This window comes from Desmodus rotundus, chromosome 1, assembly GCF_022682495.2.
Source record: "Desmodus rotundus isolate HL8 chromosome 1, HLdesRot8A.1, whole genome shotgun sequence".
Taxonomy (NCBI): domain Eukaryota; kingdom Metazoa; phylum Chordata; class Mammalia; order Chiroptera; family Phyllostomidae; genus Desmodus; species Desmodus rotundus.
The window spans coordinates 32,923,413-32,945,495 of NC_071387.1; the positions used below are offsets into that span (position 1 = coordinate 32,923,413).

The following is a 22,083-nucleotide window of genomic DNA, read 5'->3' on the forward strand; positions in this document are numbered from 1 at the left end:
ACATCGGTGTTTCTCTCCCTCTCTTTCTCCTTCCCTTCCTTCTCCTATCTCTGAAAATAAATAAATAAAATCTAAAAAATATATTTAAAAAGTCAGTTTTTTTTTGTTTGTTTGTTTTTTTTACCAGCAAAAGTAGGTTTATTTGGGAACAGCAAAGAATTACAATTCAGGACAAGTAAGTTGTAGCAAAAGCTATAGGCAAGTCCCAGAAACAAAGGAGAGGAACATTATTTCATGGAGAAAATGGAGGGAGTTGGGAGGGATTGTTTTGAACAAAAGCCCATTGGAGAAAAGTGAGAGCTCAGGGCGAAGACAATTTTTTATTGGCTGAGTTGCCAGGGTAGTTGATTTCTTGTCGGAGATGCACCCTTATGAGAATTTTATGTATATTGTACTTCAATAAAAAATTTTAAAGGGAAAGCTATTAAACTGTTCTATATTCTTTAAAATGTTGTCATAATAGACTAAAAAAGGAAGAGGTCAGGAAATATTCCAGATTGAGGGAAGACAAAAAATATGACAATTAATTGACTAAAATGTTACTATGGAAAGGCTATTAGTAAGGTAACTGGCAAAATTTGAATGTTGACTTTATATAATAGTATTCAACCAAGGTTAAATTTCCTGAATTTTATAGTTGGACTATGATTATATGGTCATTCATTATATTACTATTGCAACATTTAAGTAGATTTAGAAAATTTAATAAACTGGAGAAAAGCAATTACAATAATCTAGGGACAGAATGATGTAACTGGGACTAAAATTCACAGTAAAGACAGCGAAGCAGGAATAAATTCAAGATACATTTTGGGGATACAACTAACAAAACTGCTTAACAGCCGTCACGTGACGGAGCAGAAAAAGGAGACGAATCACTTGTGTCAACAAACATCGTTCGTGGAGGGCCTAAGTTAGCTCCGCCCTTTTGACCCAAGCGGAGGAAATGAGAAAAAGGAAAGGATCCCCAGGCTACCGGCAAGTTCCGGTCTTGTGTCGCAAAGAGACCGTAACTCAAACCCTGTTTGGCTCCTCCCCCATAATGGGCGGTCCCGGAGAGTGACAGAAGCCAATAACGTGCAACTCGTCGGCGCACTAGCCCAATGGCGCTGGAGCGGGGCGGAATCTGAGGCACGAGGCCCGATGGCGTGTTCAGGAGCTTCCTTAACAAGATCCTTTGAGTTTACCACAGCACAAGTCTTGGAGGGTGCAGGAGGTCTGCTGGGGGTTTCAGCTTCTGCGGAGGGCCTTCGGCAGTTCTGTCACGGTGGGAAGAAGTGCTGCTGCCGGCTTTAAACCCGAAGTGTGGCAGCGAGAGGGTCTGGAGGGATGGGGCCAGCGCCTGCCGGAGCACAGCTTTGCGGAGCTACTGGGGATCCGGAGGTGGGTGAGCCATTTGGGAGGAAGGGATGCTGAGCAAGTCGGAGGTCGCGAAGCCTGAGCGCTCGCCAGCAAGGAGCACGAGGGCGGTACCCTTTGGAGGGTCCATTCGCCCAATGCTTACAGCCTTGGGCACAAGGTGGCACGTCCAGTAAGGCTCTCCCGGGTGTGTGTCTGTGGACGGGGGCGGGGTCCAGGGTTGTAGTGGAGAAGATTTGGGATTCCGCAGACCAGGGTTTGAAATCTGCTTACAGTGTAGGCGTACCAGTTGCGGAACCTCGAACTCACGAGACTTACTTCAAATGTCCGCTTTCTTCCAGGATTATTGTGAGGGTTGAATGACTTACCGAGTTTGTTCTCCAGAGCTAGTAGGTTCCAGCTCTTTCCATCACTAATTGAGCTTTAATGTATACAGTCTATTTTCAGGGCTTGCTAGGGAAGGTGGAACCTGTCAGGATTTGAATAGAGCAAGAGTGGAAATGGCATTTCCAGCAGAAGAGGAAGCAGGCTGGTGCATGGTACCTGGAAATACAGGGAGCTCTCACGCATTGCTTAGGGAGGGCCCAGTCAGTTACTGCCCCTGCCAACTCCAAACAGTGCTCCATGCTAGTGCTCTCAGGTACACAGGGAGCCCTCAATTCAAGGAGTTTTCAGTCTAGACTCAGTAATATTCCCCTAAATAGTGATTATCTGGAGTTTTACACAATTTGACTCCCATTCAAAAGAGAGACCAGAAGCAGGTAAATCTTGTACCCACGTCCTATCATGGTGGCACAGGCAGCAGATGCTTAACGTCTCTGACCTCACATGGCTTTTTCCTCTCACTGGCCACAGATGATGGAGCCAGCTCTGGAAGGCACAGTCAAGGAGGGGAAGAAGGAATCCTCAAAGAAGCGTACAGTGGCTGGGTCTTCAGTGGAGGGCCTCCTGCAGCCCGTGAAGCTTAGCCGGGCAGAACTGTACAAGGAACCTACCAGTGAGGAGCTGAATCGCCTTAGGGAGACTGAGAGCCTGTTCCATTCCAGCTTGCTTCGTTTACAGGTACTGTTGTGTGGCTGGGGCTTAGGTTAGAGGGGCAGACCTGAGGTCCCAAGGCTGAAGGACTCCCCACCCCATCTTACAGGTAGAGGAGCTACTGAAGGAAGTGAGGCTGTCAGAAAAGAAGAAGGAGCGGATTGATGCTTTCCTACGGGATGTCAACCAGCGGATCATGAGAGTGCCCTCAACCCCTGAAACAGAGGTGAGACCTGTGGTATAGGGAACTGGAAAGCCCAGAAGAGGTCCTTAGTAGGAGCATCTAAAACAGGGGCCTTGCTATTCTCTGGAGGGGTTAGGGTGCTAAGGAGCTTATTCTCACAGCCAGGAGGCTCAGCTGGGCATGTTCAACCACGTGTTCGTTCATTTAGCAAACACGTATGTGCCTGGCAGTCATTGTGTTCTTAGGCTACGTCAGTGAACAAAGCAGTCTGTTTCCAGTGTTGGGGTTATGGACAATAGATCAGAATTGTGACAAGCAAACTATATGGCAATGCTAGAAGGCGGTAAGCACGATGGAAAAGGAAAAAGTAGGACAAGGTAAGGGGATTATGGGAATGTCAGGATGGGAATGTTTTGCAATTTTATATGTATACATATATGTTTTATTTATTGATTTTAAAGAGAGAGAGGAAGGGAGAGAGAGAAAGAAACAGCGATTTGTTGTTCCTCTTATTTAGGCATTTACTGTCTGTTTCTTGTATGTGCCCTGACCAGGGATTGAACCTGTAACCTTGGTGTATTGGGTCAACTCTAACCAACTGAGCTATCTGGCCAGGGCAATTTGCAGTTTTAAATAGGGTGGTAGAGGTAGGCCTTACTGAAGTGACATTTGTGTGAAAAATAGAAGGAAGTGAGTTAGCCTTCTAGATATTTAAGGGAAGAGGAGCATTCCTGGAAGGCGAAACAGCCAACACAAAGGCTCAAGGGCAGAAGTATGTCTGGTGTGTTCCTTGGAATGAATGAGGGGAAGATAGAACGAGATTAGTTCAGAAAAGTAATGGAGGAAGGGGCATTTCATGCAGGGCCTTGTGCACCAAAACAAAACTTAAGCTGTTGCTCTGGATGAAATGGGAGACTACTGTAGGGGATGGGATTTGTAGAGCAGTGATGTGATCTAACTTCAGTTTTAAAAAAGTTACTCTGGCCCTGGCTCAGTGGATTAAGCATCGGCCTGTGACCCGTAAGGTCCCCAGTTCAATTCCCAGTCAGGGCACATGCCTGGGTTGTAGGCCAGGCCCCCAGTTGGGGGCATGCGGTAACCAATTGATGTTTCTCTTCCACATTAATGTTTCTCCCCCTCTCTTCCTCTCTCCCTTACCCTCTCTCTAAGAGTAAATAAATAAAAACACTTTAAAAAAATTAAAAGTCCATTCAGGTTGTTATGCTGAAAGTAGAACAGATTGGGACAAAGGTGAAATCAGGGAAACTAGGTAGGAGCTTCTTATGCAGTGAAATGGTGGTGGCTCAGGCTAGGGTAGAGAAGTAGAAGAGAGGTCATGTCTCGATGCCTTTTGAAAATGCAATGGGTGTTCTTATAGGTGAGTAAGGTGATTGTAATGTTTTTGGCTTGAGCAATGAGTATGGAGTTGCCTTAACAGGGACTAAATGTTTACAAGAAGATCAGAAGTTTGGTTTCCAGTGTGTTGACATTGTATTTGAGCAGTGTACTAGACATCCAGGAGACATGTTCAGGACATGTTCAGGAGGCAGTCAGATCAATACATCTCTGTCTCCACAGCTGACTGACCAGGCCTGGCTCCCAGCTGGAGTTCAAGTCCCTCTCCACCAAGTGCCGTATACTGTGAAGGGCTATTTCCGCTTCCTGCCCCCCGCCCAGGTCACTGTTGTGGGCAGCTACCTTCTGGGCACCTGCATCCGGCCGGACATCAATGTGGATGTAGCACTGACCATGCCTAGGGTGAGGCCCAGAGTTCAGGGGATGGAGACGCCTGCCACTGTACCATTTACATATCCCAGGGTCCCTTTCTTTTTCCCACCTGCCACTTGTTGGTGGATTGAAATCTGAATTCTAAATCAAAAGAATACACCACTGCAATCTTCTTTAGAGGGCTACTTAGATAAACCCTTGGGCCAGTTGCTGCCCCTTTAAACTTTTGTGAACTGAGTATGGTGTTGCTAGCCCTGACTCAGGCTCTCTGGCCAGCAGAGAATCCTTTGGCTTTATCTGGGCTTCCAAGCTCTCCCACAGTAAGTACTTAAGTGTCTGGCTATTTCTTTCTTTTCCTGACCCTCTCCAGGAGATCCTACAGGACAAGGATGGACTGAACCAGCGCTACTTCCGCAAGCGTGCCCTCTACTTGGCCCACTTGGCTCACCACCTGGCCCAAGACCCCCTTTTTGGCAGTGTTCGCTTCTCCTATACCAATGGCTGCCACCTGAAACCATTGCTGCTGCTGCGGCCTCATGGTGGGAGGCATATACTGGGCTGAGGGCACAGAATGGGGTGACAAATCCAGTGGGGAAAGCACAGGGCCCTTAAGTCCAAGGCGAGAGGTTAGGGCCTCAAGATTGAAGAAGAAAGTATAGGGACCTCAAATTCTGAAGTGGGAGTGTGTGGGGCCCTCAAGTAGGTAAGGGGTGATGCAAGGGCTCCTGGCTCCAGGGGCTGCAGGGTTTCAGCACCCTCTGTCCCCTCCCAGGGAAGGATGAGCACTTGGTCACTGTACGTCTCCATCTGTGCCCTCCATCTGACTTCTTCCGTCCATGCCGCCTGTTGCCCTCCAAGAACAATGTGCGCTCTGCCTGGTATCGAGGGCAGAGTCCTCCAGGGGATGGTGAGCAGGCACTGGTGTTAATGTGGAGCTGGAGGGAAGGGTATCATGGAAACTTTCTTAAGAAGGCTTTTCCTTTCCTCCCACAGGCAGTCCAGAGCCTCCCACTCCCCACTATAACACATGGATTCTACAGGACATAGCCCTCGAGTCCCACGTGCAGTTGCTATCGACTGTGTTGGGCTCAGCCTCAGGTTTGAAGGATGGTGTGGTGCTGCTGAAGGTCTGGCTACGCCAGCGAGAACTGGATAAGGTAAGTTGGGAAAGGCCCGACTTCTCTTCTCGCTGAGTGGTGGGCTGGCTCTGAGCTTGAGCCTCTCTCTCCCCATCTTTCTTTCAGGGCCTGGGAGGGTTTAGTGGGTTCCTTGTCTCCATGCTGGTTGCCTTCCTCGTGTCCACACGCAAGATCCATACCACCATGAGCGGCTACCAGGTCCTGCGAAGCATCCTGCAGTTTCTGGGTGAGACAGCTAGACTTGAAAAGGCCAGGGATTCCACTCATCCTGGAAATCCTCTCATGTTGTCAGAGATAATTTGGTTTCTTGCCATCAGACTGAGGAGCGGGCTGAGTCCCAGAGGCAGTTGCAGTTGGAGGGTGTCATTAGTCTGGGCCCCCAGAGAGGGGAATACTTTCTGACACCCGTCTTCTCTGGTTCACTTCAGCCACCACAGATTTGACAGTAAACGGGATCAGTTTATGTTTCAGCTCAGATCCCTCCTTGGTGAGTGGGGCAGGGCTGAGTCTGGGCAAGGAGACCTGGAGGTAAGGCCCCAACCCTGACTGGCTTCTCTCTATCCCTCCAAGCCGGCCCTGGCTGACTTCCACCAGGCCTTCGCTGTTGTTTTCTTGGACTCCTCAGGCCGTCTCAATCTTTGTGCTGATGTCACTGCCTCCACTTATCACCAGGTACCAATGGTTTCCCACTCCTAGGTTTCCCAGATCCCCATACCAGCCTCTTTGCCTTCTGCCAGCACCAGAACCTCAGAAACTCCTCTCCAAAGAGCTTAGGTTAGGCATGACTTGGTCTGAGCGCTCAGGTCAATGAGGGGAAGGGTACATTGGTGGCAGTCCCACATCTGAGTCTCTGTGGCCCCAGGTGCAGCACGAGGCACGGCTCTCTATGGTGTTGCTGGACAGCAAAGCTGATGATGGATTCCAGCTGCTGTTGATGACTCCCAAACCCATGATCCGGGCTTTTGACCACATCCTGCAGTAAGTTTAGGGGTATGTCAGCTGGTCCTGTTTCCCTAGGGCTAAGGTGAGGGGCAGAGGTCTTCAGGCAGGTGCTCATATTTCTCTCGTTTGTGGAGGGGAGAGGTGGAGGTAACACTTGAGGCCAACAGTACCTGATTCTCCCTCTGTCCCTTTATACCCCACCCCCAGTCTCTGTCCACTGAGTCGTCTGCAGGCAGCATGTCACCGGCTGAAGCTATGGCCAGAGCTGCAGGACCATGGTGGGGACTATGTCTCAGCTGCTTTGGGTCCACTAACCACCCTCCTGGAGCAGGGCCTGAGATCCCGGCTGCACCTGCTGGCCCACTCTCGGCCCCCAGTCTCAGAGGTGAGGTGGAGTGAGTCAAAGAGTTTGTGGGTCAAAAGGGGGTTGGATTCAGGGTCCCAGGACATAAAAAAGACTCACCGTCTATCGAATTAGAAAGTGGGCTTCCAGACTAAGCTGGAGGACTTTTGGGTTAAGCTCAGCCTTTCTGCCCTCTGCAGTGGGACATCAGCCAGGATCCACCAAAGCACAGAGACTCTGGAACCCTGACGCTGGGATTGCTCCTCCGACCTGAGGGGCTAACCAGTGTCCTTGAGCTGGGTCCAGAGGCCGACCAGCCCGAGGTGAGGAGCCCTGGGGTCTGAGGGGTGATTTGGCCCTGTCTGGGGAAGCCTGGCATGTTCATTGGAAGGAGTGGGGTGGATTGTTCTCACGCCCTCTGGATTGAGGCCCATCAGAGAGATTTCTGACAGAGCCTTTCTTTGTTGATCTCCTCAATCACTTCTTTCCTCCTCAGGCTGCTGACTTCCGCCAGTTCTGGGGATCTCGCTCGGAGCTTCGGCGTTTCCAAGATGGAGCCATTCGGGAAGCTGTGGTCTGGGAGGCAGTCTCTATGTCCCAGAAGCGCCTTATTCCCCACCAGGTGGTCACCCACCTCTTGGCACTGTAAGTATTAGCACCTGAATGCCAGGATGGGCTGGGAGCCTTTCAGGAGGGTCTGGCCCAGGCCTTTGGGGTGAGCAGTTTTCATCCAGCAGCTAACTCCTAGCCCCCAGTGTGTACACTGTGTCTATGCCCCCCTTCCAGCCATGCTGACATCCCAGATACTTGTGTCCACTATATGGGGGGCCAACTGGATGCACTGATCCAAGGCTTGAAAGAGGTAAGGACCCTGGGTTTGGGCTACAGTCAAGGCTAAGGATTGTGGAGGAGCCTATGGCTGAATAGGTTGGGAGTGAGAAAGCCCTTACTGCCTCAGGCAGGTTGCACTTCCTGGAATGGCCAGCAGAGGGGGCGCTGGCTCCACAGCAGCCCTAGCCATTGCAGATTCCCTGGTGGTGACACTTGGTGGGGTTCTGCAGGGTCCTGGCCTCCTGACTGGTTTCTCTCTCAAAGACCTTCAGCACAGGTGAGGAGGCCCTGGCAGCTGCGGTGTGTTGCTACGATGAACTCAGCCGCTTGCTGTGGGGGCTGGAAGGGCTACCATTGACTGTATCTGCTGTGCAAGGAGCTCACCCAGTGCTGCGCTACACTGAGGTGAGCTGCAAGAGGGCAAGGAGCCCTTTCTGCTTGGTGATCCCCACCTCTGCTTCACGCCCCCCCCCCCAACTATTCTCCCTTCCAACTCCTGCACCCCTTCCCAATGTCAGCCCCCTTCTTCAGCCCTTCTTATTCTGTAGGTGTTCCCACCAACGCCAGTCTGGCCAGCCTACTCCTTTTACGAGCGCCTTCGAGAGCGGGCCTCGCTGTTGCCCCGGCCTGACAAGCCATGTCCGGCCTATGTGGAGCCCATGACTGGTGAGGGGGCTCTTGAGAGGAGATGAGAGGGACTGTTCCCACACCAAGCTGCAGTCTGAGACCTCTTGCTCTTCTCCCCAGTGATATGTCACCTGGAGGGCAGCGGTCAGTGGCCACAGGATGCTGAGGCCATACAGCGGGTTCGAGCTGCCTTCCAGCTGCGCCTGGCAGAGCTGCTGACGCAACAGCATGGGCTGCAGTGCCGGGCCACAGCCACACACACTGATGTCCTCAAGGTTAGGCTGGTGCAGGGCAGGGATAACCCCAGGTGGGGCGAGGGGAGTGTCAGGGTGCCCCAAGCTGGCATGTACGTCCCATCGCATACCCTCTTCCAACAGGATGGGTTTGTGTTCCGGATTCGTGTGGCCTACCAACGGGAGCCCCAGATCCTGAAGGAGGTGCGGAGTCCCGAGGGGATGATCTCACTGAGGGACACGCCCGCCTCCCTCCGCCTTGAGAAGGACACAAAGCAGTTGCCCCTGCTTACCAGTGCCCTGCACGGGTATGACTGTCTCTACAGGCTCTTCTGTCTATACCCTCTTTTCTGCCCCCATGTGGTTCTCCTGGCCTCCTGTCTGTCTGGGAGGCCAGATGGTATAATAGGGATGAGTTCTGGTGTGAGGCAAGTTTTAGAAGCTCGGCCTTGCCATTTCACTGGCTAAGTCCCTTTGGGCAGGATTCTCCACTGGACCTATTTTTCTTATCTGTAAAATGGGAATAATGCTAGGATCAACCTTTTGGGTCATTAGTTAGGGAAATGTGAGTTGATACATGTAATGCATTAGTGCAGAGCCTAGTGTTGGATTAAGTTTGAATGAAATAGTGGCGCTAGGGCTGAAACGCTGTTCTTGAGCCCTGAGTGCCCGAGTCTCATTGCTATGCCCTCTTCCCCCTACCCCCAGACTCCAACAGCAGCACCCAGCCTTCTCAGGTGTGGCTCGGCTAGCCAAGCGGTGGGTGCGTGCCCAGCTTCTGGGTGAGGAGTTCACTGATGAGAGCCTGGACCTGGTGGCTGCTGCCCTTTTCCTGCACCCTGAGCCCTTCACTCCTCCCAGGTGATTCCCTCCACCTTTTTCCTATCCAGGAAGTTCCCCCTGGGGCCAGCTTTCATCCCTCTTCCTGTACCTACAGTCCAAATGGGAGAGGGTGGCTGAAGCAAGTGACAGAAGGGGTTCTAAGGTATACCCCCAATCCAGGCCAAGGGGTCTAGACTTTCTAGATTGTTCAGGAAGCCTAGGGATATATGGCTGGACTCCACCTTGCTCACACCTTCCCTCAGCTCCCCCCAGGTGGGCTTCCTTCGGTTCCTTTTCCTGATATCAACTTTTGATTGGAAGAACAATCCCCTTGTTGTCAACCTCAACAATGAGCTCACTGGTAAGTGATGAGACTTAGTGGATTGCGGAGTATGGCAGGCAGGGGTTTACCCTGTGAATCTGTTAGGTTTAATCTGTACCTTCCCCATCCCGGATAGCTACACCTGACCTGACTTCCTTGGGGTGGAGAATTAGTAAAAGGGAGAGGCCTGGATCAAGCCTTTAGGGAACTCTGAGACTATAGAGATGTGGCTTGCCCACATGCTGACCAGAAACAGAATGGACTGGGGGTGGTAAGCAGGCTACCCGGAGGGCTGTGAAGGGGAGAGGAGAAGGGAAGGGGCACTCTGAACACCAGGCGAGAAGTCTCATGGTGAGGAGCACAGAAGGGTCTAGATGAGAATAGATACCGAGACCTTTTGAGGGTGGGGTAGGAGTGATGTTTTCTGGTTGTAATAGGAGCTCCTGGTCTCAGCAGAGAGGAAGGTGTCAGCTTTCTAATTCCCCAGGTGTGTGGGAGCATAGGGTGGGAGGGGGCCAGGGGCAGGCCTCAGCTTGTACAGAGCCAAAACCAGATGGTTGCCAGGCAGTGGAAAATTGTGCTTCTGGACTGAGGCCAGGAGTTTAACGCGCTTCTGAATTGAGGCAAAGTTGGTGTCCCTTTCATTGCTTTTGTCACCTGGGTGAGGGGCATTGGAAAATCCTTGTAATGGATAGCTGCTGGGTGTATAGTTGGAGGACCTGGGGCAGTAGAAGGTATCTTGGGGAGAGGGGCAAGCTGAGCCAGGATTCCGGCTTCCTTCTTGTCCACAGTGGAGGAGCAGGTAGAGATCCGCAGTGGCTTCCTGGCAGCTCGGACACAACTCCCCGTCATGGTCATCGTTACCCCTCAGGATCGCAAAAGCTCTGTATGGACACAGGATGGACCCTCACCCCAGGTTCAATCCCATCTCTGCTCCCAAATATGTGGTTGTCTCCCTCAAGAAAAAGCAGGCCCAGCCTGAACTAAGAGAGACCTGTGGTCAGGTCAGACTTATTTGATAAATATGTACCTCCAGATTCTACAGCAGCTTGTGGTCCTGGCAGCCAAGGCCCTACCTATCCTAGAGAAGCAACTACTGGATCCCCAGGGACCTGGAGATATCAGGGTAAGCCATAGACCAAGACCGACTCCAGGGGCTCTGGGGATTCTGTCTTTGAACCATGGAAGTCCTGAGCTCTAGGAGCCCTCAGAGGATGCCCAGTTCCCTTACTTGGTGAATCAGTCCAGAGAAGGCATTGAGGGTACTCTACCCAAAGTAACTGGCAGTGGCAGTCTGGAGGAGAACCAGGGCCCCTGCTCCATCCAGGCCTCCTGCTTCTAGCCTGTGCTCCTTGTGCTGGACCCAAGCTAGCACCAGCTGGGTCTTGGTGTTTCTGCCTTCAAATGAGCGTTCAGGCCCATAATGGGTGGTCACACAAAGGGAAAGGGAGGAACCAAGGTGGGCATGTGGAGGGGTTTGTAGTTAGCTCCCTACTCTACGTGGGCACTGTTGACCCTCCCTGTCCTTCCTCAGACAGTGTTCCGGCCACCCTTGGACATGTATGATGTGCTGATCCACCTGTCTCCCCGTCACATCCCCCGGCACCGCCAGGCTGTGGACTCACCAGCTGCCTCCTTCTGCCGTGGCCTGCTCAGTGAGCCAGGGCCCTCGTCCCTGATGCCCGTGCTGGGCTTCGATCCTCCTCAGCTCTATCTGGCACAGCTCAGAGTAGGTTCTAAAGGACTGACTGACCCTGGGGAGGGTACTTCCAAGTGGAGCTGGGGCTGTGGAGGTGACTCTGTCCTGTAATCTTGTCTCTATCCTGCCTTTTCCTAGGAGGCCTTCGGGGACCTGGCCCTTTTTTTCTATGACCAGCATGGTGGAGAGGTGATTGGTGTCCTCTGGAAGCCCACCAGCTTCCAGCCCCACCCCTTTAAGGTGTGCTGGCTGGTCACAGCCATCCGTTTCTGAGTGTGTGCGTGTGGCTCCATGTGGGCATGCGTGTCTAAGTGTGGCCTGTTCCACGAGTGACCTTGTGTCAGGTGTGAAGTGTGTGTGTCATGGTGTCTCTGGGTGTACCTTTGTGACACTTCATTTCTCTGATTCCCCTAGGCCTCCAACACAAAGGGGTGCATGGTGGTGTCTCAAGGTGGGGAGCTGGTGATGGTGCCCAATATAGAAGCAATCCTGGGGGACTTTGCCATCCTGGGTGAAGGCCTGGTGCGGGCTGTGGAGGCCCGCACTGAGAAGTGGAGTGTATGATCTCCGGTCTCGGGAACAAGCCATAGATGGACAGTAGGACTTTAGACCTCTGGAGCAAGGTGTCAACAGTGGGACCTCCACCCTTGTTGCATATGGACCCTCCAATGGAGAGCTTGCTGGCCTGCACACTGAATCGTCCACAACAGAAGTCCTGCCCCAATTTTCTGTCTAATGCCCCAGCAATGGGGCAGGGGCCATGATGTCCTGTGGAGTCCCCTGGACCTGGCTGAACTCCCAGAAGATGAGTGGGAGCCAGCTCAGAGAGGGAACTGAACAAACCCAGGAGATAAATCTACAAGGCAGCTCTGGCCTGGGTTCCTTCTTTTTTTTTCTTCCTAGGCTGCTTCCAGAAGCCTGGAGAGGAAGGCATGTGCCCAGGGCTGGGGCTCTGTCCCCTTTTCATTGTCAGGATGTGTGTCTGCACCTCAGCATGTCCTTCAGTGCGTTGTCGGTCTTTAAATGGGTCCCAGAGAAGATGTGGCACTTCCTGACGGTCACAGAGTACCAGCACTGAGCAGTGGAGGGGAGCTGGTAGATCACACTGAAGGTGCATAATGGCCTCCTGTGTTGGTTCTGCTACTTTCCAGGACGGGGACATGGAAAAGCACAGAGGACCGGAAGAGGATAAGAGGGTAGACGGATTGCGGCGGGGGTTGCGGCAATCCTGAGGGGTTGCTCCTCAGTCCAGGAGAGATGATGTCCAAACACAAGAGTGCTGCCCTGGCCTCTCAGTGTGTGACTCCCTCCACTGTGCGTCTGCCCATTCTCGTCACTCACTACCCTCAGTGTGCTGCAGTGGGGGTGCAGGAGTGAGCTAGACCAAGTCCTGCTCCAGGAGCTCCAATGCGCTGGGGGAGGGGGATGCTGCTTCCTGCCAGCCTAATCCACACCCCCTCCCTGTCTCCCTTCTGTATCTCCCCCCTAATCCTTCTGGTTTTCTTGACTGATCAAAAGTGCCTTCTCCTGCCCTGGCTACTGTGACTCAGTGAATTGAGTGCCTACCTGTGAACTGAAGGGTCACTAGTTCGATTCCCAGTCAGGGCACATGCCTAGGTTGTGGGCCAGGTCCCCAGTTGGGGGAGTGCAGTAGCAATGGCACGTTGATGTGTCTTTCCTTTCTCCCTCCCTTCCCACTCTAAAAATAAATAATTTTTTTAAGTGCCTTCTTGTTAAACCCATCTCACTCCCCCAGCCTGAGAGGCTCTTTTCCTCAGAAATACTAGAGCAGATTCTGTCCAGTTCACTTTGCAGTCCTGAACCACATCATGAACTTTGCTGTTGTCTTAAATTCTGGTTTAAAATTAAATCGCTTATTTTCCCCATTTCTTGGCTTGTCTGCCTTTTTCACAGGGTTTTAACTTGTCTCCTCTATGTAAGCTCTTTGGGGGCAGGGAACATGTTTGCACATAAGGTTTGTGGCATCAGTACAGTGTGCTGCACTCATGGAGGGTACAGGGTGTGCAGAAGGGGCGCCTTGTCCGGGAAGATGGGAGCCGGAACGCCACCAAAAAACTTCCAGGAAAAGAGAATCAGTTTGTGATCTTTGCCCAGAATGGGTGGGGTGGTAATGATAAAAGACAAAACCTAAGAGAGAATGAAAAGTTGATGTTTATTGAGTGCCCCAAAACTGCTGAATCCTATTATTTTGCATATCTTATTTATGGGAATTTGATCATACAATCATACAAGTCCTATGAAGGACATACTTTTAATTATACTAATTTTCTGAATGAGGGAACAGGTTCAGTGGCGGGCAGGAGCCTGTTTGTGGAGGGGCTTTGATGCCTGGCTATGAAGCTTCATCCTCAATAAGCCACATACGGGAACTCTGGCCTCCAGTTTCATCCCAATTCTGTTAGTCTCTGTGAACCTATGCCAGTCCCTGCCTGCCACTGTCATGGGACAGCTGGGCCTATGGTTGAAGTTAACATAGCGAATCCATTGATTGGCTTTGTAAACTGGGGTCTACATCTCCCCCTGTGCTGTTCATTTATGAATTCCAGAAAGCAGCAGCCCACCTTTATTCTCTGTGAAAGCTTCAGGTCTGTAGCTTCTGGCCCTTTCATGAGCCCAGCTTTGTTGGGTTCCGAGTGAAAGCAGGGGACGGAATCCATCCCAAGGCAAGGCTATGTAGCAGGTGGCTTCAAGAAGTACAGACACAGGGTTGGGAGGGGGGTTTGGCTGGGGTGGGGTGGAGGGATGGGGAGAAAAGGCACACAACTGTAATTGAATAACAATAAAAAATTAAAATTATAAAAAAAAATAAAGTACAGACTAATCCCACTCTGGAAATAAGCCCTGGCCCTGCTACCTCCCCATGTGGTCCTGGGCAAGTCACTTTCCCTTGCTGGGCTCAGCCTCCCCACCTTTAAAATAGGTATGATGATGGCTTTGTCAGGTGCCCCCGCTGGCAATGGAAGAGAGTGGAGAACTCAGAAACCCCAGGAGCTGTACTATTCCTTTTTCTACTCCCCACTTCAGCTTAGGGAGTAGGGTGGGCTGGGGTGGGGGAGAGCAGGAAGCCCAGGCTCCAATTTCAATCCCTCACATTGTGCTCTAACCTGTTTCCCTCAGATTTTCTCTGAGAAGTAGGTGAAGAGGCTGGTGTGGTCTAAGGTGACTTTCCGGAAGGAGATGGGGGCATGAGGAGCTAGAATTTCAGGGGAAGGGAAGGAGAGAAGCCCAGAAGGAGCTCCAGTATGAGCAAGGTTGTGCAGGGTGATGTAGACTACGCATCCCCATGGGTGTGTCTGCCTCTGGGTCCCCGAATTTACGTTTGCAGATAGATGTGGATGGACTAGGGGCATGATTTGTCTGCTGTGTGTGTGTAGGGAGGCATGCACACATCTGTGTGCACTAGTCTGTGTGCAGGTTTTTGTCTCCAGCTTTTGGTTGCCGTAAAAGGAGAAATCTCTGTTTTTTGAAGAGCAAGTCAGAAGGAAAAGCTCTCAGGTAGGAGGCAGGAACTCTGGTTTCCTTTCTGCAGCTTTAAATGGCTTTAAGTAAAGCCTTTCCATTCTTGGGCCTTCTGTTTGCCCAGTTCTGTCAGACTAAGCCTCAGTATGTAGTTGCATTTAGTGAATTCTCAAAAGGGTTCTCCCTTCCATCCATGGTATCCAATAACCTTCTCTAAACGAGAATCCTTTTAGCTAAAGACCCTTTCTTTCTCTGCCCAGCTCCTTACGTTGGAGAAAAAGATCAAGACCCCAAACCCTAGGGGTCCTTGCAGTAGGGGACATTCAACAAAGTCCTGAGGGCTGCTTGGTTCCTGACATACTGTCAGATTTGGGCTAGTCCTAGCCTCCCCACCCCCACACCCATAAATATATACGTAACCCCTCCAACATCCAGTTTCTTTGTGATTCAGAGATTAATCCAGGTGAGCCATAAAGGGGAAGGGCACGTGAATCACCCCTACTACCCTTCTCAGACAAGACCAGCTTGCCCCTCCCCCTACTGTGGAGAGAAGGAAGAGAAGGAGCATCTTAGATTGCCCCAGGAAACTAAGGGGGACTAGCATGTTCCAAACCCAGGTGGAGACACCTCCCTCTCCCACTTCAGTTACTGGAAGGTGAAAGGGCAGGATAATTTTTCTGGTTTGCATGGGGCCCAGAGAGGTGTATGAACTTGTCCAGAGTCACACAGGGAGTAGGGAGTGGAGCTACAGAGAATCTAGGTGTCCTGGCTCCAGGCCTTGCTGCTGAACTTGGGCTTTCATGGAGCCAGGTACTGGGGTGGGGAAGAATAAAGGACTAGAGAGGCCTGAACAATGGGGCAGGGAGGAGTGAAAAGCCTGGCCCTCTCCCCTGTTCTGGGCTGCCTGCCAGCTTTGCCCCACTCCCTCTGCCCAAGGCAGTTGAATGAAGCTGTTATCAACAAGACCCAGAGAAGTAGGGTCAAGTGTAAGGGTAGGGGATGGGAGCATGAGCACTCTGTTCCACCTCAGTTCAAACCTGAATCTCCTCTGTTTGCCTGGGGTTGGGAGCTCCTCAAAAGAAGAAACCAGCTCTTCTCTATTCTCCTGGTCTGGAAACCTCCACAGGACAGGGATGAGATATCTTAAAGATGGATGCTGTCAAGGTTGGGCTCTTATTTGAGGGAGTAAAAGAACATGGAGATCCAACCCCTGTTCCACTTGATGACGAATGGTTTGGATGAAAAAGATAGTCAGACATCGCATCCTGGCTTTTCCCAATCTCCCTCCACAACACCCTCATCTTACCTCCCAATAAATGGGGTTTCGCTGCAGCCCAGTTCCCACTGACCCCCGATCTAGAGGCCCTCGGGAAGTCATTCCAGAAGGTTGACTGCAGAATCTCCTACTGCAGCCTGTCTTCTCTGGATCCTTCTCCTGTGAGTCCTCTCCCCTAGGGCAGGCAGCTAGCGGCTGCCCTGTAATTAGCACCTACACTGGGCTGGGATGAGGGGAGAGTATACTGGGGCTCACACACTCCCAACACCTTTCTGTAACGCCAGATGCAGAGTCCTTCCCCCACCTGTCTCCCCACCCCCAAGCCCTTCACACCACAGGCTTCTCAGAGAGCAGTTTTTCTGGGCCTCACCTCAGCTTCAGGTTCCTGTCAATTCTGCCCACCTCCAATTTCAGCTTATTGCCTACCTGCCCTGCCTACTCTGCCTACGAAATCCCAAATCCTAACCTTCCTCCCTGCAGCTGTTGTTGCCCTGCATCTGGCCTCTTTCTCTCCACTGTGGCCTCCTTCCAGGCTTTCTGGCCTCGGTGTCTCCCCTTCTAACCCATCCTTCACTCAGCATCTGGAGGAATCCTTCTAAATGCAAACGGAGACCATGTCAGCCCCATGCTTAAAACCCTCAGGTCTCCCATAAGCCACTCTTCTTAGCAGTGAAATATTTGTCAATTGTTATCTTGTTCAGAACCTTGGTATAAAATGGCTAAGATGCTATGGTTGAAGGAGAGATGGGGGCAGGGCTCAGCCTCCTTGGCTTCCCTCTTGCCATTTCCAGCTGTAGCAGTCCCTGTGAGAACCCTTGGGGCTTAAAGAAGAGCAGCTTAAATATCTCTGTCCAAACATCCCCCACCCCCAGTAAGGTCCAGGCCCTTAGTATAGAACCCAAGGTCCTTCCTGTGCTACCTGTGTCTCTCCCTGGCCTCACTATGGCTGCCCTCATCAAGTATCAGGCCAGCATCCATTCTCTCCAGGGCCTGGCCCAGCAGTCTCTTACCTGAAAGACTCTCCACAAAATCCCCAGTCAAATGTTTCCTCCTCCAGGAAGCCCTTTGATTGCCTCAGCCCAAAGGGTGCTCTATACCCTTCCTGATTTCAGAGCCCAGGCAAATAATGGGCCTTGGTTCAGGCCCCATATGAAGCCTGTGAGCTTTCCTTCTTTCTCAACCTCTGGTTCTGACTCCTCATCCTCTGAAGCAACCCCATCCCGGCTCCAGGAGCTTTCCTGATAGTGAGGAGAGAGATGGGAAATCAGAAAGCCCAGAGGCTCCAAGCATTCCAGGAATCTGATCCTGAGGTGTGAGCCAGAGCCCTCTAGACACCCTGGGCCTGTTTGCAGGGATAGCTTGGTCTATGTCAGCTTCATGTCACTGATTTCCCTCGCGCCAGTGTGTCTCCAGACTCCTTAACAGATCCGCATCTTCTGTCTCCGGCTTTTATAAACACTGGACACAGATCCACAGCCGGCCCAGATAAGGACACGCACATGCACTCATGGATACACACATACATGTGTGGACTCCATGGCTGCCCACAGGTACACACAGACCTCCTTGGATACATACACATACACAGTCAAGAATGCACATAGCTATTCCCACATGAGGAAGTGTGGCTCTGATTTAAGGAGACAGCTTCTGGAGTGAACCTTTCCATCTACGTTAACTGTGTAATACAGTTTTCAAAGCCTGAAACATCCACAATCCAGTTTGATTGTTACAGAGGCCCTGGGTCTGGGGCTGGGGGAGGACTCCAACTGAAACCTCCAGGTGGCTGATGAAGATACTGAGACTCCGAGGGGCAGGGGAAGAGAGCTGTCCAGTTCACCTGCTGGTCGGTGGCCAAGCCAGACTTGGAGCCGAGATTCTGGGTCTGCCAGAGAGCTCTGCCCCCATCAGTCTGCCATGGTGACTCTGGACCCTTCCTCAGCAAGAGGTCTAGGCCTCTGTCCCATCCCTCTGCTTCTTCTCTATGACCCTCTACTGTCCTCAAAGGGTGCCAAGAGCAGCTCAGGGACACCAGAAGGTGGACCCAGAGTCCCTAGGATATCGGCCAAAAGGTAGATTTTCTCAAGGTCCAGCTGCTCATCTGGCTGGAGGTGCCCGAGGGGGTAGTTTATGTTCACAGGTTCCCTGCCATCTTGCCTGTCTGTCTGGAGACAGGGGGTGACTGTTGGCACAGTAGGAGGAGATACTTGCCCGCCCCCCAGTCTGGGGACGCTCATAATAGGGTGATTCATCTCTGTACTCCACTTCCCTTGCCAGTCTAGAGCCAACCCCCCCCACCCGACTCTCAAGGCCCAGAGGCAGAGATGGTGTCCAGCAGTGGCCTGAGAGTGGAGCAGACTCTAGAAAGGGAGATCAAGCATGGAGGGACTCTGAGAGTTCTCGTGCCCTGGCTCCCTGCTCTCCTGTGCCTCCAGCCAGGCCTGTGGCTCCCTGGCCTCTCTGCCTGTTTCACCTCTTCTCCCCATCCCCATGGGGTTTGAATCCCAGCTCAGCATTCACTGGCTGAGTGAGACCTTGGCAAGTCATTGCTCTCCAAATTTCAGTTTTGTCATTTGTGAAAGGGGAAAAATATACCCACTTCTGGGGATTGCTTTGCATATGGGAGGAAGTACATTTTTTAAAGATTTTATTTATTTATTTTTAGAGAGAAGGGGAGAGAGGGAGAAAGAGAGGGAGAGAAACATTGATGTTCGAGAAAAACATGGATCAGTAGCCTCTCACACGTCCCCAACTGGGGACCTGGCCCACAACCCGGGCATGTGCCCTGACCAGGAATCAAGCCAGTGACATTTTGGTTTGCAGGCTGGCACCTAACCCACTGAGCCACATCTGCTAGGGCACTTTTTGTTTTGTTTTGTTCTGACAGAGAGAAACACTGATTTGTTGTTCCATTTATTTATGCACTGAATCCACAACCTTGGTGGATCTGGACGACACTCTAGCCAACTGAGTTACCTGGTCAGGGCAGGAAATCCGTTTCTAAAATTGAAAATGTTTGTGTCTGTTTTGGTTCGCGCCTCCTCCACCCTGCCCCAGTGCTCTAGAGAGATAAGGGGATTCAGGGATACTGGGGGTATTGTAGCATTATTCATTTTCTATGTCTATACTCTTCTTTACCCCACTTGCTGACAGCAAGGCCCAAATCTCCTCTGCTGCTCTTCAGACTTCTCCCATTCAGGGGAAAAGAGTTGGGGGGCAAGACATGAAGGGCGTGCCATCCCCCCCATTCCTTACAGGGCCCCAGCCAACCCCTCTGGTTCAGCAGGCTGGGGCTTGTGTCTTCAGCCCTTCCCTTGACTGGAACCCCATTCCCCCAGCTCTGACTTCAAGGAGTCACAGCCTCCCACGGGTGGATGGGCTGTCAAGGCCCCTTTCTAAGCCCAGCCCTCCCGCCCAAGTGAGACACAGACCTTGCTCAAGATGCCCTGGGAGGGGATGGAGCCTCCTCCCAGAGCTAGGTTCCAGCCTGCACTGGGCCCCGGCTTTCCTTCCCAAAGCACAGCAGAGAGCCCAGAGGGCTCTAGGTAAACTGTATGACTCAGAGCCAGAGCCTCACCAAACTCATTCTACTGTCTGTGAAGCCATGCTTCCTTCTGCCTTTTCTGCCAGGGGGCGCTATTCTTATTGACTACATTGAGAATGATGCCTGCAGCGCCCAGTCCTGCAATGGGGTCCTGCTTCTGCTTCCCCCGAACTCATGCTAGCCTGGCATTTCTAGACAGGCGTCCTCAGGCCCTGACCCCTCTCAATCCCAAATGACCTAAGGAGAACTGACAGGAATAAGGAACCCTTGCAGGCATTGCCTCCTCCAGGCAGGGTCCTCTCAGGCCCATTAAGAAAAATGAATCACGCCCTGGCTGGTGTGACTCAGTTGGTTGGGCATTGTCCCACAAACTGATTTCCCATCAGGGCACAAGTGTGGGTTGTGGGTTCAATTCCATTCAGGGTGCATATGGGAGGCAGCTGATTGATGTTTCTCTCTCTCTGTCTTTCTCTCTCTCTCCTTCTTCCCCTTGCTCTGTCCTCCTTGAATGAGGGTAAAGAAGAAGGATGAAGCCCTCCCCATACCGTCTCAGCTCCAACCCTGGCGCATCCCAATATGCATGTGTATGCACATATATGAACATGTGTGTGACCACTAGTTACAAATAGAAATGGTTTTGGTGAGAGTGTACGGGGTCATGGTCCTGAAGGTTGAGTGCTGATTTGGGGCCACAGAGCACTGAGAACCAGCTCTTGTTCTACTTGTCAAACCATGTGTCTTGGCATGGAGCTGCATCCATTAGAGGGGGTCACAAAGATTCTCTGTGGTGGGCTGTAGCCCTGGATTAGAGGTAGGTGCACTCACACATGCGCACGTGTGAGTACATGTAGGTACACGTGTGTTAATAAATGCTGCTTAATGTGAACAAGATACACAAGCCCACGGTTGTGTGAGTGACCTGCCCCCGCTGGTTCGGCACACACGAACACCAGCGTGAGCTGAGCACCAGCTCTGCAGGAGCTGTGCGTGTGCCTACCGGTGGCAGAGCTGCTCCTGTTTTTCTCCTCTGCTCTGGGTCCCAGGCCAGGCCAACAGGCCCAAAATGGGGTGCTGTGGGCTGGGGTTCCCCACTTTCTTTCAGTGCTGAGGAGTCCCTTGCTTGTTCCTGCCCTATACCACCTTTGCAGCCCCACCTGAGGCAGTGAGAAGCTGAGAAATACCCCATGGGGCAGGGATAAGAGAGGGTAGCATGTCCCCCATCCCCCCGTGGTCTCTGGCATCAGGAGTCTAGGGTTCTGTTCTGAGTGAGTGAGTCACACACTGGCAGTGGAGCTGCAGGCAGGCACTCAGTGATGGCTCCCTGATTCATGATGAGGCCTCCCAGAGGGTGGGGTGCACTGCTATGGGCCAAGGGCCATGAGAGATGTTGTATGTGGGCTCCATATATGTGTGACTCTATGGCCAGGCTCCCATGTGAATGGGACCCTGTGAGCATGTGAGCAGAGCTCAGTGTCTATAGGCGGTATGACTCAGTCTCAGGGTACATGTGTGTTTGCACACATGGGTGCGTGGGTGTGAATCTACCTGATATGTATTGCTAAGCCACATCTCTTTAAGCTTGAGTCACCTTTGGAGCCTTTATTTCTGACAACCATTCCTCAAGGGACAAGTCCCCAGAGCCCGTAGCCCACCTGGATTAAGTCCATCTGGAAAATGTGGTTTCTTTGGACTCCCTGGCAATGCCACAGTAGGGACAGGGGTGAGGGCACATTTGCTCCTAGTCCTGTGGGAGTTGGGCTCAGGCCACCATACGTCAGATTCCCAATTATTGAATGCAGCATAGGGAGCAGGGGTGCCCTAAGTCTCCCTTCAGATGGGACTGACATGCCAACAGTTTAGCCAGTCTAATCTCTTAAAGGGACAGACTCTCCCTTGGCTGGGAATTCAGCCAGACTGGGAGAGGGGAGGGTTAAAAACATCTGGGACTTACCCTGCTGGCAAGCATGTGGCATGTGGCACGTGGCATGTCAGAACAATTTCAGTTCAGCCTCTGGAGCCATGTGCAAAATGCACTCAGGTACACGTGTGATGGTCTCAGTTAACCCAGCCACATCTGACAGGATGTGCCCAGCCACGAGAAATGCCCAGAAAGTGTGGTCAGGCACAAAGGACAAATGTCATGTGTGGACGCAACTGTGGACAGAGCTGGTCAAAACAGGCAACACATGGACGTACTCACAGCACAAGGAGCAAGGGCCCACGGACTCTGGCTGGAACTCAGCATGAGTTCTGTGTGTCCAGCTGAGTCTGGTCTTTGAGAGGGTCTCTTCTCTTTTGGGACTCACAGCCTCTGCCCTCCAGCCCCCTGCTGAGGACATGCTGGGTCCAGCCATCCTGTAGACCTAGGGCCAGGTTCTTCTTCCTTCCTGACATGTCTCCTGTCACCCCTAACTCAGTGGGGAGGATAGGAAAGCTCATATCATGAGCCAAGGAGGTCTCTCTGGCAGCTGCATTCTCCCCATCCATGTCCTGCACCTGGCTGTGCCCCACCACTGGCT

At 52.0% G+C, this 22,083-nt stretch overlaps 1 protein-coding gene across 1 annotated transcript; it reads left to right on the plus strand.

The window, feature by feature from the left end:
• The first annotated feature begins 1,095 nt into the window (after positions 1-1,095).
• Positions 1,096-13,150, plus strand: NOL6 (nucleolar protein 6). Its single transcript, XM_024560218.4, has 26 exons — positions 1,096-1,383; positions 2,215-2,421; positions 2,504-2,620; positions 4,157-4,336; positions 4,677-4,845; positions 5,079-5,213; positions 5,300-5,463; positions 5,551-5,671; positions 5,874-5,932; positions 6,016-6,117; positions 6,308-6,423; positions 6,595-6,772; positions 6,931-7,053; positions 7,227-7,375; positions 7,517-7,592; positions 7,826-7,966; positions 8,110-8,227; positions 8,309-8,463; positions 8,566-8,729; positions 9,130-9,282; positions 9,507-9,604; positions 10,357-10,481; positions 10,602-10,691; positions 11,100-11,294; positions 11,403-11,504; positions 11,679-13,150. The coding sequence occupies exons 1-26, from the start codon at positions 1,330-1,332 to the stop codon at positions 11,826-11,828; spliced, it is 3,441 nt and encodes a 1,146-aa protein (XP_024415986.1). The 5' UTR covers positions 1,096-1,329; the 3' UTR covers positions 11,829-13,150.
• The last annotated feature ends 8,933 nt before the right edge of the window (positions 13,151-22,083 follow it).